Source organism: Melozone crissalis, unplaced genomic scaffold (assembly GCF_028551555.1).
Source record: "Melozone crissalis strain CALT ecotype California unplaced genomic scaffold, PUWL_Pcris_2 ptg000016l_1, whole genome shotgun sequence".
Lineage (NCBI taxonomy): Eukaryota > Metazoa > Chordata > Aves > Passeriformes > Passerellidae > Melozone > Melozone crissalis.
The window spans coordinates 20,527,939-20,542,731 of NW_026535794.1; the positions used below are offsets into that span (position 1 = coordinate 20,527,939).

Consider the following 14,793-nt stretch of genomic DNA (forward strand, 5'->3'; position numbering starts at 1 on the left):
GAAAACTGCTAACCCTGTGTGTCTGGTTTATATGGAAACAGGGGAAACACTAGATGTAAAGTCTGAGATTACCACTTCATTTCAAGTGCAGATGGAATAGATGACTACACAAAACCATTTGATCTAACCAAACTGAGCCTTATTTTCCAGTGCTTCAAGACTCACTGGAGAAAGCTGATGGTTTTCTCTTGCCAGGACTCTGTGCCTGCTCATCTCTTCTTTTGTCACAAGACAGAGCAGAGCAATTTTTTCACATTATCATCAGTCAGAAAGCATATTTCCTTCACCATATACAGTCTGAATCAATATTATTCTCTTTTTGTGTGTTTAAAATATATGAAAAATTACGACCATTAGCCATGTCTGTTTCTTGTGTTCCTCTAGTCTCTGTCCACCTGTATTTCTATCTCTCTATTAGGAATGTTTCTTTCTTCCACAAAGCACCCGCGCTAGCAGAATCATTGTGCATTGTCAATCATAGCTACTGAGGGATTTTTCTCATAGTCTAAAATGAGACAAAGACATAATTTCAAATACATGGCTAGATTGCTCTCAACCTTAAATTAACTTTCTGTTTCTTTTCCTATAATTTTTCATATCCAGATGGGCTATTTGGTGACAAACCACAATGGAATATGACCAAAAACTAGGAAACATTTTAAAATGAAGGAGTCATTCAAAAGGGAGCAGCAGGCTACAGAGGACGGCCTGCATGTGAAAGTTACCAAGTTTTCTGAGATTGTCTTGCAAAGAGCAGAGAAAGAAAATTACTTTAGGTGTTTAAAAATTTAAAATTGTCAAAACCAAATTACAGGGAAAGAAAACCAATGCAGCAAATGCAAAGCTCATTTACTGACAGCTGCAATTATCTTGAAACATCATTCCAGTTCTTCAGCATGTTACTGCTACCTAAATACTGTCTGTGCCAGGGAAGTAGCTTCAGTAAAAAAAAAAACAGCAGACTTGAGGATTTTGGGGTTGAGATGCAGTCACACAGATAAAAGAGAAGCAACCGTTGGCTGCTGAATCACAACAGACCCTCACAGCACCAGATTAGGAAAAAAAACCCAGAAATATTTCATCTTTGAATAGTCAGACACAGGCATTTAAACCTATAAATAACTGATTTTTACTAGAGAAGAAAAGGACTTGCTTTCTGAACTTCAGTAATTTGATTGTAAGAAATTTGTGCCATAGCTTATACAAGAACAGCATTTAAAAGCACACTCAAATCCTTACACAGTGTTACTTTAACATTTGTAAAGTGCTTTGGCAATGTGAAGTGTTATCAACATTGCAAAATAGTAGCACTATTACTCAAGTACTCCCTTAAAGAGTGATTCACTTACTCCTCTGGTTTTACTTACTTCTTTAACATGAAGAAAATCTTTAGCCTCAAATGAGATGGCCATGCCTGGGACTGGGACATCATCTTCGTGAGCTGCACTGTACCCAACATTTGTCCGAACTGCAAATGCAACAGGTTTTGACTGCAAAATAAAAGATGAACATCATGAAGATTTATCTTGCAAAAACATACATATATACAAACATATACATGGGAGATGATTTCTCTATTTTATAGTTTTTAAAATCATAAGAATTACAAAGAAGTCTCAACGCATCCATAGAAAAAATAATGAAGCCTAGTTTTTACTGACATTAGTTATTAGTATCAGTGCATTTCATAGAACACAGATTTTTAGTAGGTGATAGAGCTCTGAATTAATTTGAGGTAAGTCAAGTCAGTAATAAGTAATCACAATTGACTTGGCAATCCATATAATATTGTCAGTTTGCAGTTCTGCTGTGAGTTCAGTGTTTGGGGGCTAGCTAGAAGAGGTAGTTTTCAACAGCTACAAAACCCAAGCTCCATGACAATGGGGCTGCAAAAGGAATTGCAAGGGGAGCATGGCACTGCACCAACATTGCTCCTTCCACACCGTTCTTGTCTGGGCACCCACGTACTGGTCACCTCAGGAGCATTCTAAGGCTGCTCCAAGTGTAGCCGTCGCAGCCTCAGCCCCCAAGAACTATTTGGGGTAATTGCAAATTTGGAGAAGAGGTCCCAGCAGTTACCAGTAACCCCTAAGCAAGTCACCTCACTGCACTCTGAGAGCAGAGCAATGTGCCTTGGTATCATCATGTCATTACCAAGTACCAGCCACAGAGAGATCTGTTCGTTTCCCTAACTCTTTCGTACTCTGCTAGCTGACATCAATGAGTTAGTGGATTTTCCCAAGTTTTGTTTTCAAGAAGCAGCTGCCAGAAGAGTCAACAGAAGCCCCACATCTGCACAGCTTCTCCTTACCAGCAGCACCAGTGCTGAGCACCTCTCAGCACAGGTATGGTAACAGAAGGTGCCATCCGGCTCAGCCCAGACTACAGCCACCGAGGGCTTTCTCTTCTCAAATGTACAACTATTTTACAGGACAACAGCATTTTTTATGCTTTATTCTAGGCTAAATAACAGCTTGAGCTTGCTCTCCCCACAGAGATTATCACACAGTATCCCTAGGACCCACCACTGTCCTGCCCCAGGCTGAACCTTTAGCCCAATTTGTCATAACAGATAAACTGTTAGAAGGGCTAATTTGAATCCTGATTTGATTATGTATTCATGATTACACTTTTGAAACTGGGCATTTGTGAGAACAATAATCCAAAACTAAAGTTTGGTGATTTCTGCACATCAATTAAAATATCTTTCAGTGTTGATAAAATGGGAATTTCCACTTCCTAACACCTCAAATTGATATCTTAATTATCTCCTCTATAATTTTCTCCATGTTACTTCCACTATTACCCTACATAAAAGATACCAAACTATTACAGAACTAGTCATGCCACAAAAAATTAAAGAAGTCACACAGGCACTGGATTCAGTGATATCACGAATCTTCCTTAAAATTATTGGATTTAAATATTCATACAAAACCCCAAAATATTCCTGAATGTAAAAATTACAGACTAACAGAGTTGATGCTTTCTATGCTATTACTAATTTCAACAATCAAAATACAGACATGAATAATCATTGAATTGTCAAATCTCCTAAGGAATACTTACCATCAAATAGTAAATGATCAAATAAATCATTCCCTCTTATTAAGAATAACCATTTTGTATGGCAGTGACCTGTCACTGTGGAAATATGTGGAATGGAATCTATTAAGAAACAATCTGTGCCAAACACTGATAGGAGGGATAGCATGCTTTCTTATCCATTCTCACATTGCTACATCCTCTAGCAAATAAAAGAAAAAGTTGCCTAACCACTGTGACTTGCTCCTAAAACTAACAGCAGATGACATACTTTAGGTTGACTAAAGACTTTAAAATCTTGGCAGCATTGCAACAAACAGACATCTCCAGGAAGTTAATGTCCTTGACATACTTCTTAGACGTGGTCTAAAATTTCCTGTTAGAAGACAACACCTGACCATCCAAGAAAAAGAATACAATGGAAAGTACTTCAGAACTATCTTAATGTGAAAGAATCGTAGCAGGTGAAAATCTTTGTCATTCTCTGCCATCAAAAAAACGTAAAACTCTGATAAGAAAAACAAAGCAGAACATTGAGTTACAGACATTCACAGAAATGGCATGTCCCATTTTAGATACTTGCCACACTGGTAGAAAGGGAGACTAAATTATCATGGGATTAGACTACAATAATTCATCTAATTGAATATTTAAAACTAATTAATTTACAGAAGTTAAATGCTAGCCTTTTTACATAAATAAATAATTCTGAAGGTTTCATAGCACTATCAATTAAGTACTTTTCTGGAACTACATTGTCTTGAACTAAAAAAGCCCAGATGTTATGTAATTAGGGTCTTATGTAAAAAAAAAAACAAACACAAAAAAAATTTGACACATACATATGTATATTTGAAAATGTATCCAGCATTTGCTTACATATCCTGCAGTTCTAAAATAAGACTGGGTCAAAACAGTTAAGCACTTGCTGTTCATTCCCTAAATCTCCATGAAAATGGGATGGCAGTTTAGCACTCAGTTAATCCACAGGGACAAATGCTCTCAGATTTTGAACAGTTTAACATGTCATGTCTCTACAGAGAAACAAAATAGCCTGGAAAAGTTCATTTATCTTCAAAATGAACACTTTCATCCTGTTTTTCTTTTTTTCTCTGGTAGAAGTACAGCACTCAACTAGTTGAATAAACCTACAAGGAGAGCAAACAATCAGACCAAGAACACTGCAATCATCTATACCATGAGGGCAGCAGGGAACACACTCTGGAGTGAGGTTCTTCATGAACCAGTTTCAGATTCTGATATAAATTCAGACTATAAATCAACAAAATCTTAGTCAACAACTCTTTAACCAACTTTGGCTGTACACTTTTGGTAATGTACATAAATTAAAGTGCGTCTAGAGCAACCTTATTCAATTTTTTCTTTTTTCTATTTGGATCTCACCTCTTCCTTTACCAATTATATTTACTTTACACATCCTCATACCAACCCTCATTACTAATTTCATACTATTTACAGTATTATTATACTTTACTACTTATATTTCCTTGTGCCATGATTAACTTGTATTGAATGTAAACATGAGAATTTGCACATTGTATCTGCCTCGGTCAATTTGTCAGTTTAAACAAGTTTGTACCTGCTTGGTTGAATTTGCATTCAATACATATTTCACTCAATAACAGAGCAAAATAATACAATCTGTTCTCTAGTCATGTACTTAAAACATGACAGGATCTTTTTTTCCCTATAACTGATATCAGATTTTTCATACTGTTCAATAAAACCAGTGGAGGCAACCCCTGGAATTCTAGGCAAGGAGGCAAATTCTGTTATGGAATTTGCTCACAGAACAGGTCATCTCCCTCATGGCCACAAATTTTGGAATTGTTGGTTGATAATCAAAGTATCTCTAGTCCTCATCCACTATCAGGGTGTAGAAAAACTGATGAAAGCATTCTCCAAACCATTTTTGTCTACACTTGGGCTTGATCTAGGATCTCTGATCCATCTTACCTCTTACTCTGTCACATCATTCCCACAGTAGAGGCACCTCTGTATTTACACAGTTTAAATGAAATCAGAATGCACCTTTATGAAGGCAATGCCAGCTAAGACAAGAACTAACTCAGAAAATGATTACAGCTACCATTTCAAAAAAATGCTTGTCAAAGCTGTGTCTGTGTTACAGGTCAGAAAATGTGTCTCAAAGAAAGTTCACTCCCTCCCTATTTCTACATAAAGCTACTCATTCTTCATCCTATCCACTTTTCACACATGCATGCAGCCTTATCCTGAGCGTAAGGAATTATTCTTCTCTTGGGTAACGAATATAATGGGTGTTTCTCAAATCACTAACAAGTTTGCACTCATGAAAATTTAAAAGTCATACCAGTTCTTTCATCTGAGAAAAGGTGATTACAACTACTGAACTTTTCACTAGAAGACTTAATGGGTTGCAAATGTGACAGATGATGACATATGTTCAGCACTTTTTTCAGAGAGTAGCCCTGTACACAGTGTTTGTGCCATTAACAATATTAATACTCCACGAAGGACAAAGATCAATAGCACTGTGATGGCCTAATACTGCTGTGTTGAAAGCATCTCACTTTATTTTGCCCTGCTAATGACATAGAGTCAAACATATATAAAGCAGAAGCAGTTCAAAACCTCTCTATTTCACAGAATTACATTATTTTTATTACTATTACAGAGAAATTTATAACGTTATGAAACCTATACTGTCAAAAAAGCAGCTTGAAAATGCAAATGCAAAAATAATAAAAGAACTTTTTTCCTTTTTTTACTTTGTACACTAATTTATGCACCCGTTACACAAGAAAGAAAACTCAAACCCACCTGAGAACAAAAAAAAAAAATTTACAAGAAATTTTTGTTCTAAATGCTGAATATTTCTGGGGCCTCATGACAGATAAGAAATTGTCCAATTTCTAACAATAGCATCTGCTCAGCAATCTCATTGCTAAGGAATCAATGACAGTTCATTAAAGTCCCAATCGAAAATTAGGAGCATATACAGCTGCTGTCACTAAAAGCAGCAATCAAAAATATGACTTCCCAGCAAAGATCAGGCCTTCCTTTACAGTCATAGGTGTGTGTCCCAAACAAGCCTGGAAGGAAGCCAGAACCACAGAATAATTGAGGTAGAAAGGAGCCTCTGGTGTCTCTGAGTCCAACCCCTGCCCAAAGCAGGTCTGTTTAATCAGGCTGCTCAGGGCTGTGTCCCAGTGAGTCTTAAATATCTCCAAGGACAGAACAACATAACCTCTCTGTGCACCTTCCTCCAGTATTTGACCACCATGGTTGTGAAAAAAAAAAACCCCAAACATACAGGAGCTATGGTTCTCTCACATATCAATGAGTGAGGAAGATAGAAATCCATAATGGAAAAAACATACGTAGTTTTGCAGTCCAGTATGAGCAAAATGAAGTGTTATTACAAGTAGAATTTATCAATGACCAGTTTTAATTTTAAGTGGAGCACACAAGGAGCTCTCCATGGCATCCAAGAACCTTTCAATGGATTCATTTTTTGCCATCAAGTTCCCAGTTCAAAAGAGGAAAAGCAAGTGGTCTCTAAGGGATGATTTCTCTCTTTTTAAAATGTCATTTATGTTTTGCCAGTCTGTATCTCCGAGGCAGTGGTCTAAAAAGAGGGTTTATGCTGTATTCAAGACATCCAGCGAAGTGAAGGAGCTGAGAAGTACAGTACGAGAACAAAACACAAGTTAAGTTATTAAGTACAAATATAGTTAATAAGTAGCAGCCTAAGTACAGTGGTATAATGGCATAATATCCCTTCTAAATTATAATGGCTTTGGATAGCACAGAGGCCTTCAGAAGGATCTGGGAGAGAAGTAGTTAAACACAAAATTATTTGATCTGAGTGCATTTTCCCATCTGTTTCCAAAATTAGGGCAACGTGAACTATGTCCTGCCACTACCAGAGTTTGCTCTGCTACTTTACAAAGGGTTGGCTCACTGAATTCTTGCCTAGGACACATCACAACCGCTGCTCTCTGGTGCCTCCTGCAAGAGCAGCCAGCGAGGACTGGTGCCTGTCGCGTGAGGACCCCGCGCCATCAGCTTCCTGCTTGGACTCGACACAGGCTGCAATGGCTGCTGCATGAAAACTCAGCTACAATAGGTTAATTCTGACTTTCCTTAGAGTCCTCAGATCGTAAGGATCACTGGGAAAATTTTCTGAGGAAACCTTTGAATCCTTGGAATCCCTCCTACAGCAATGCCTGCACTCAATGTTGAAGAGAAGGAAAATTTAACACATCCAGCTGGTACAAAAAAGAGTCTGCCAGATCCAATTTTTCTTAACAATAGGTAGATTTCAGAGAAATTTTTTTTTTGTCCTCTAGTACTCTCCAGAGATACTTTTGTTACTATTTTAGCTCATCTTCACACACAGCTTGAAAGTCATGTTTCTTACTTCCTTTTGCGAAATCGTATTTTAATAGAGTCACCAATGTCGGTTGACATTCAGCTCAGGAGGCAGCAACGACTGAAATAGCTGTACTGACGCACACCAAGCTTTCTCATATGAGCAGGATCTTTTTTTATTAGAGCATAATGCCAAAACTTGATGGTGGCCATGTGTTGTCTGCATGCAAGTGCGCCAGAAAGGTGGCTCTTCCATACCACCCACTTGGGGAGTAAACAGGAACCGCTGGAAACCGGCACAGCTGAAAAAGTCTGTTTGTGCTTACTGAAAACATGCTTATTCTGGCAGCAAAAGCCAACAGATGAAAACTGTCATTTGCAATAAAAATACTGTGCTGGGATTTCAAGCTCTTTTTTCAATGTCACAATGAGGACGTTTTATGCTTATGAGACATCTTAAGCTTATGAGACAGCATTTTAGCAGATCTTAGGGTTTTTTTGGCTAAACTGAGGTTCACATAGAGAAAAGATTTGCAGTAACATTTTCATGCTCTTCACAAACAAAAATTTTCCAGGAAAGGCAAAATTCTGTGACACAGCAAGCTAAGTAAATACTAAATATATCAGCAATGCAATGATTAAAAATGTAGACTCTATAATCAAAATCTCTCAAAAAAATGCTGCTTCGCCTAAATTGTTTCTTATTTCAGTGTTATTCATGCAAGTTTTTTTGCTGGTTCCAATATTTAAGTAATTCTGCATTTCATTTTTTCAATTGGATCAGAAAGTCTCTACAACTGCTAGAGTCAAAAGTTAATGTTTGTTAAAATGTTTCACTTTTATATAATATTTTAAGCATGTTTTCTAAGAAACTGCTGAAAAATTCTTCCTTTATTCAAAACATACAATTTGCAGCTAGACTGCTCTGTTTCCAGGAATTACATGGCTATATGTTCCAAGGATATTTTAAAGTCTGAAAAGCCAAATGTTCTATTAGCTCTTAACTCATACACTGAACTAAAACTGAGAAGTTATGTGAGGATATGATAAACACTATAGCTGCCTCAAGGCTCCTGCCCCTTTCAAATGATTCCATTTTATGGCCATAGCTTATGTTAGCTTATGTCTCACCTGGATATTTATTGTTTGTGTAAGTCTAGCACTATCTGAGACACTTCTCATTTTTAAATTAAAATGGCATCTATACTCCAAATCTCCCTGACAACCTAGATACAGATTATATAAACACAGAACACATATTCATTGCACAGTCAAAGCTGGGGTAAATGAGTAATTGTTAAACTTGAAAGTTAAACATCCCAGACTTAGGAAAAGTGAAAATGAGGCTACCTTTACCTTAGGGGAATGGTGGTGGTACCTTTAACTTAGATCTCACTGTGTACAATATTATTGTTCAACCATTAACTTTACAGTAATATATTTTCTCCCATCTCAGCACTATAGAATCACAGAAGCATTAAGGCTGGAGAAGACCTCCAAGACCACTGAGACCAACATTTGACCGAACACCACCTTCTCCACTAAACCACAGCATTAAGTGCCATGTCCAGTCATTTCTTGAGCACGTCCAGGAATGGAGGCTCCACCACCTCACTGGGTAGACCATTCCAATGCCTGAGCACTCTTTCAGTGAAAAATTCTTCCTGATGTCCAACTTGAACCTCCCCTGCAATTTCCTCTTGTTCTGTCACTGGTTGCCTGGGAGAAAAGACCAACCTCCTCTCATATCGTTGTAGAGAGCAATAGATATTCTGTATCTTACTTGCATACAGGAGGATCTTTCCTTGCAAAAAATCCAACAATGTGTGAAACACAAGGAGCTCTCCATAGCATCCAAGAACCTTTCAAAGGATTCATTTTTTGACATCAAGTTCCCAGTTCAAAAGAGGAAAAGCAAGTGGTCTCTAAGGGATGATTTCTCTCTTTTTAAAATATCATGAACCTTTTGCCCGTCTTTATCCCCCAAGCAGGGAGCTAATGCACGAATCCCATGACAACAAAGGAGAAACAAAATAATCAACAACTACTTTTTAAATATTATCAGACTAGACAGTAAAGTCTATAGATTTATATATCTGCACAGGAAAGATAAGATAGCACAAAACACTTTGAATATGTCATTTTCTACTTTTGGAGCACATGACATTGTATACATGGTTTGTATGTTTTTCTATTTAATTACATGTGTATGTGCAATTTTCTATGTTTAATTACAACAAACAACAAAAGGATCATCCCAGCAATGCCATTCTAGTGTCACACTGACATTTTCAAACACAATCAGTATGACTGAAATCTTTATATCCATTGCCAAAAACTCCTTGCAACTTCCAGCACAGAATTAACAGACTGCAAATGGCTTAATATTCTGTAAGATGCAGAGCACTAGAGCCAAGGCACACTTTGGCTCTGCTGTTCAAATATTTGCTGGAAGCAGAACAACTGTGAGACTCAGGAACTAGAGCTTTTCAAAGCAAAGCTAATGAGAAACGTAGTTTTATCTAAAGTTTTTCATTTTATTTTAAAAAAAAAGTTTACATGAAGATGATACAAAACTTATAAACTATTAGGACAAATGTAATAATTTTTGAAGAATAACATAAATAATTATTAATAATAAATAATATTAAGTAAAATAAATTTTACATCAAAAACTTCATCTATTCTAATTCTCCTGTATCTTGTTTCTCTTGTATATTGTAATCTTCCTTTTGTGCTTTGGGCAAAAGCTCAATTCTTGATTCCTCAGCCCAGCCACCCGTGTGCCTGTGCACATCTGGGAGAGCAGTGAGCACCAGCCCTTTCTCCTTCTCTTTGAATGAAGGAGCTCCCAGGAGGTTTAGCACCAGCACAGCTGCTGCACTGCAGTTCTGCTGCCCTGGTACAGGAGGAGCCATGGCCTTGCTCATATGTTCTGGAGATGCCTTTCTGCTAGAAAAAATTCTTCCAAAGGTTTAGAATTAGGCTAGAGCAGGACTAGGGCTTCTCTGATATAAGCCAGGAACTAAGGAAGATCCATGCAGGAGAGAAGCCAACAAAGAACAGCTAAAAGCCGGGCTTTGGGCCATTCTGTCTGAGCTGTGCCAAAAGCAGTCTATCAGCAACACCTAAAGATTTGTGGGAGCTGTCATCTCATCCCTGTCCAAAAACAGTCTCTCACACTAACAAGCTAAAATCAGAATTACTTCAGTTTAATAGTTCCTAATATTCTTATTTACTTTAATATTTCCTAATATTCTTATTTACTTTTCCTTGAGACATCTCATTTGTATTCCTTGCTCAGAGCACAGATAAAACATGTCTCCTGGTGGGTGTATGAGATGCAGGAGTGAAGTGCTGTGATGATGATATCCTTACAGAATATATTATACAGCTGCTGCACAGCTAGTCATCTAGCCAGCAGATGAAACATTAGCTGGCAGTAAACCTTACTCTTATTATAGCCATAGAACTGCTAAGGTTTAATTCCAGGCTGGATGCTGTAAGAGTTATTATAAAAACATGAAATAAAATGACACAAAATTGTAACGATTTTTCTCTTTGTAAGAAAAAAGACATGGCATCAAAATGCAAAGTGGCAGTAGGAATTCTAATTTGGGTTTCTAGACTTTTTAAATTTACTGTACTTTTCTTGGCTGAGTGGACTGAATTTTCTGTGGGTATGCACTCCTCAGGCTGAACCAAAGCCAGTGGAGCAGCCTGTGCTCAGTCTGACCAGGGAATCAGCCCTGTAGGAAAGAGCTGCCAGTGTGCACACAGCTGTTTTCTCCACACACAACAGGTAATACACACACAAGTGTTTTATTCACAAGCAGCTGCCATTTACATTGTCAAAATCTCACAGGATTTTTCCTGCCTACACCTGTTGCTGCAGCAGGTTCTCCTGGGAAGTGACTGCCATTGGTATGAGAATCAGGCCTTCTCTCCTCCAACCCCCAAACCGTCGTGCCTTTTATTTTATAGGGTTTAGCTTATATCAGAGAAATTTAAAATTCAGTTTCTTTCTCATTTCCACATACTGTAGAGGGGAAAGCACCCAAAGGATGATGAGGACACCCAGCAGGGGATCACTCCTTTCTCCAGCTGGCTGATCAGTCTCCCCTCGCCTTTTTCCCTCTTCCTCCCATTTTTTTCTGATTTTTCCCCCAAAGTCCCTATCCCCATGAAGAGGTGATGCACACTCTGGATCTGGTGGGGCAGTTTGTGCACGCCAGTGAGCCTCAACTCACACTGCACCAATGCCTTTTTATGTGCAATACAAAACATTACTGGACACCAAATATGGCTCCCTAATAAGCAACTAAAACTCTGCATACTTCTAAAGCTTCTAAAAGAGCAATTTAAAAATTCTGTATCTTTCCTCTAGTATCAAAATTATATAAAATCCATGGCTATACTCCAAGATCTATAATCCTTTCTGAATTGCTGGTAGTCAACCAGAAGTTTGTACATGGCTTTATGGCAGAACCCATGCACACAAAGTGACACCAGGGATACAGGAAAACAGATGGTGGACTGCTGCTCTTTATTTTTTAAAAATTTAAATTAGTTTCTTTAATAGCCATATTTTACTTCTGTATTTACTTAAATACATTAAGAAACTGGAGTGAACCTTCAGAGTAGAATATTGAGCTGCAATGCTGTTAAACCTCCTGGGTTTTTTGTGAATAAAAACTTCATACAAGATGTGGAAAATAGAAAAACAAACTACAATAAACCCAGTGTGTTATTAATTAAATTACACATTTTAACGTTGTTTTAAATTTGTATGTCATTCCAAAGAAATACTGTTTTTTGCTAGCATGAAGAACTTTTAAAATTTGTTGGTTGACACCAAAGTCAAAATTTCTAGCATGCGTTTCATGGCTGTGTCATTTTTTGAGTCAGACACTGGAAGATAAAGGCATGCTTTACTTGTTTTCATCTAAAATGAATCCTTTTCTGCCCAGTGAGAATTAAAAATTACTTAAAATTAATAAATATAAACCCTATATTAACTTTACACAGTTTCATAATTTTTATAAAAATTTAATGCAATATTTTCTTAAATTTTCAGGTAGTCACTGTAAAATAACAGTTATTTAATAGTGTTTGATTCCATGATGGGTTTATAAAGACTGGTTTCACTTGAAAAAATACAGATGGTGCACCTAATTAATCAGCATCCAATTAAAAACTGAAGACAATTATCTCTTTAGGTACCACTAAACAATTTACACGAACCATTTTTTGTCACTTTGCATTCTCAACAATATGGTAACTAAATGAAGTGGAAGTCCACTGCATAACAAAAATCATGTCTTAATGGAGTTGTGCAGTAACTGCATAATCAGAATTTACATGAAGAAGATAACATTTCCTATCAAGAAATAGGAGAAAAAGTATGTTGTCTAGTACAACACAGGCCTTCTCTGAAGTTCAAAATGCACTATGAGACAGACCACTGAAACTCTCTGATTTAAGGATAAAATCAGCCAAAAAGCCAAAACAAACAACCCAAGGGACATCAAAGAGATGCATTATTAGCAATCAAGCCTGAAGAAGATGAAAAGGGTTTTATTTGAATAATTACCAATTATATAAAGAGAGTTCATTGTCCTAATAGCATCTGTAAACTATGTTGACAGTTATGAAGAGTGGAATCAAGCAGGGCAAGAGGAACATCTTTGAGTGTGCTGGAAACCACAAGCAGAGAAAAAACAATAAAAGGGGCTCCTCTAGGTTTGTTTCTAATCAGCTGATAGAAACTGTTTAAAGCATGCAACTAGAACAAAACAAGTGATCAGGATTTGGAAAAAAGTCACAACAGTCAGGAAAGACTGATAACAGGGGAATGAATACAATGGTCTATATGAAAGCAGATTTTAATATACTTGCAGTGCATCCTCAAGTATAAGCAACTCAAGGAAAAAGTTCAGGAAAGTGACAGGTCCTCACTGAAATAATATTAAAGGTGTAAGCACAAACTAAACTATATAAAAAAAGATGGACAGTTCATAACCATATCATACAAATGCAATAAAGGAAGGGGAAAATCAGCATAAAATGATGTATTTCTAAACTGGAAGAATTAACAAATGAAAAAACTGAGCACAATTTATAAGGATAGATGTAAATGGCCAGGCTCATCAACTCTGTATGAAAGAAACATTTAACTGACTCAATGGCTGTCCTAATGACAGGATTTATGAGCTGGACCTCAATTAGGAATTATTATAATTAGGAATTACCTCAATTATGACTGTCAAGCACGTGCAAGTCAGTACCCCACAGAAGATGACCATGCAAGAATACAGCCCACACTGCTCCTAAACAATCAATCTTAGAGGGTCTGGGGTCTCATGCAGCAGTGCTGCACTGCCTTGAGGACAGCACTTCAAGACAAGGTTGAAGGAAGAAGACTAACAGTGTGGTCAGGAGCAGCAATGATGATGAGAGGTGTAGAAAATGGCACGGAGAACAAAGAAAATTACTTATTTTCTAACTTGCAGAGGTTGCAAGAAAATGTTACCCAAATACCTATAATGTGTGTAGAAGAACAGACTTCTTGGGAATGCCTTAAAATATCTTTAAGTCTTAATTTTATTTTACTCTCTGAACTTTTTCACATTTACATAAGTTTATTTTAAAAAAATGTCAAACCTGACTAAACTCCTTTAATTTTAGAGTTTATCTCCATATTTTTCCAGCTACTGTGTTGAAAGCATGATCATTTAATACTATAGAGGGAGAGAGGGAGGACCCCAACAAATGGACAGCACAACTTTACATTCACAAAACATTCAAACTCTCTCAGATTCACTGCTTCCACTTAGTCAAACTCATGCTGTACATCATGGAGTCAAGAGCACTGTAAATCCCCTCTCTTGCATAACTCATAATATTGTTTTCTATGAACTGAAGTATTTCTAAAGAACTGTTTTTTATCTATCTTTTGTCCCCAAAGCAAGCAAACTCCATAGACATATATTTTGGAATAGTTAATTACCTTTTTCTGGTACTCAATGAACTTCTCATGTTTTCATTCATGTGGCATAAAAAGTGCTATACATAAAAAAATTATAAAAGCATTCATTTTCATCTCACAGTGATGTAGAAGGAAGCATTAAATAAAAAAAGACTAGACCCAGAGTGACAGAAGAAAATATTCAAAAGAGACAAAGCGGGATTTATTTCAACTGAACAAGTTACTAAGTTGTTGGGCAGAAACAAGCCTTAAAGACTGCTCAGAGAAGAAGCTACCTGTAGTAAGTCAGATCAGGCAGCAACTTACTGAGACACAGAAAGTGCAAGAAGTGGCCCATAAAGCCCTCCTAGATTCCTCCCAGCATTTTGGAGGGTTGCCTGTAT

General features: G+C 37.1%; 1 protein-coding gene across 8 annotated transcripts in view; it reads right to left on the reverse strand.

Annotated features, from left to right (window-relative positions):
• The window catches only part of CACNB2 (calcium voltage-gated channel auxiliary subunit beta 2), a 246,609-nt gene that overhangs the window by 43,657 nt on the left and 188,159 nt on the right, over positions 1-14,793 (reverse strand). For all 8 annotated transcript variants that reach the window (XM_054273995.1, XM_054273996.1, XM_054273993.1 and 5 more), the window contains one exon: positions 1,368-1,490. In XM_054273995.1, coding sequence (XP_054129970.1) covers positions 1,368-1,490 — 123 coding nt within the window. The remainder of the gene's footprint in view (positions 1-1,367; positions 1,491-14,793) is intronic.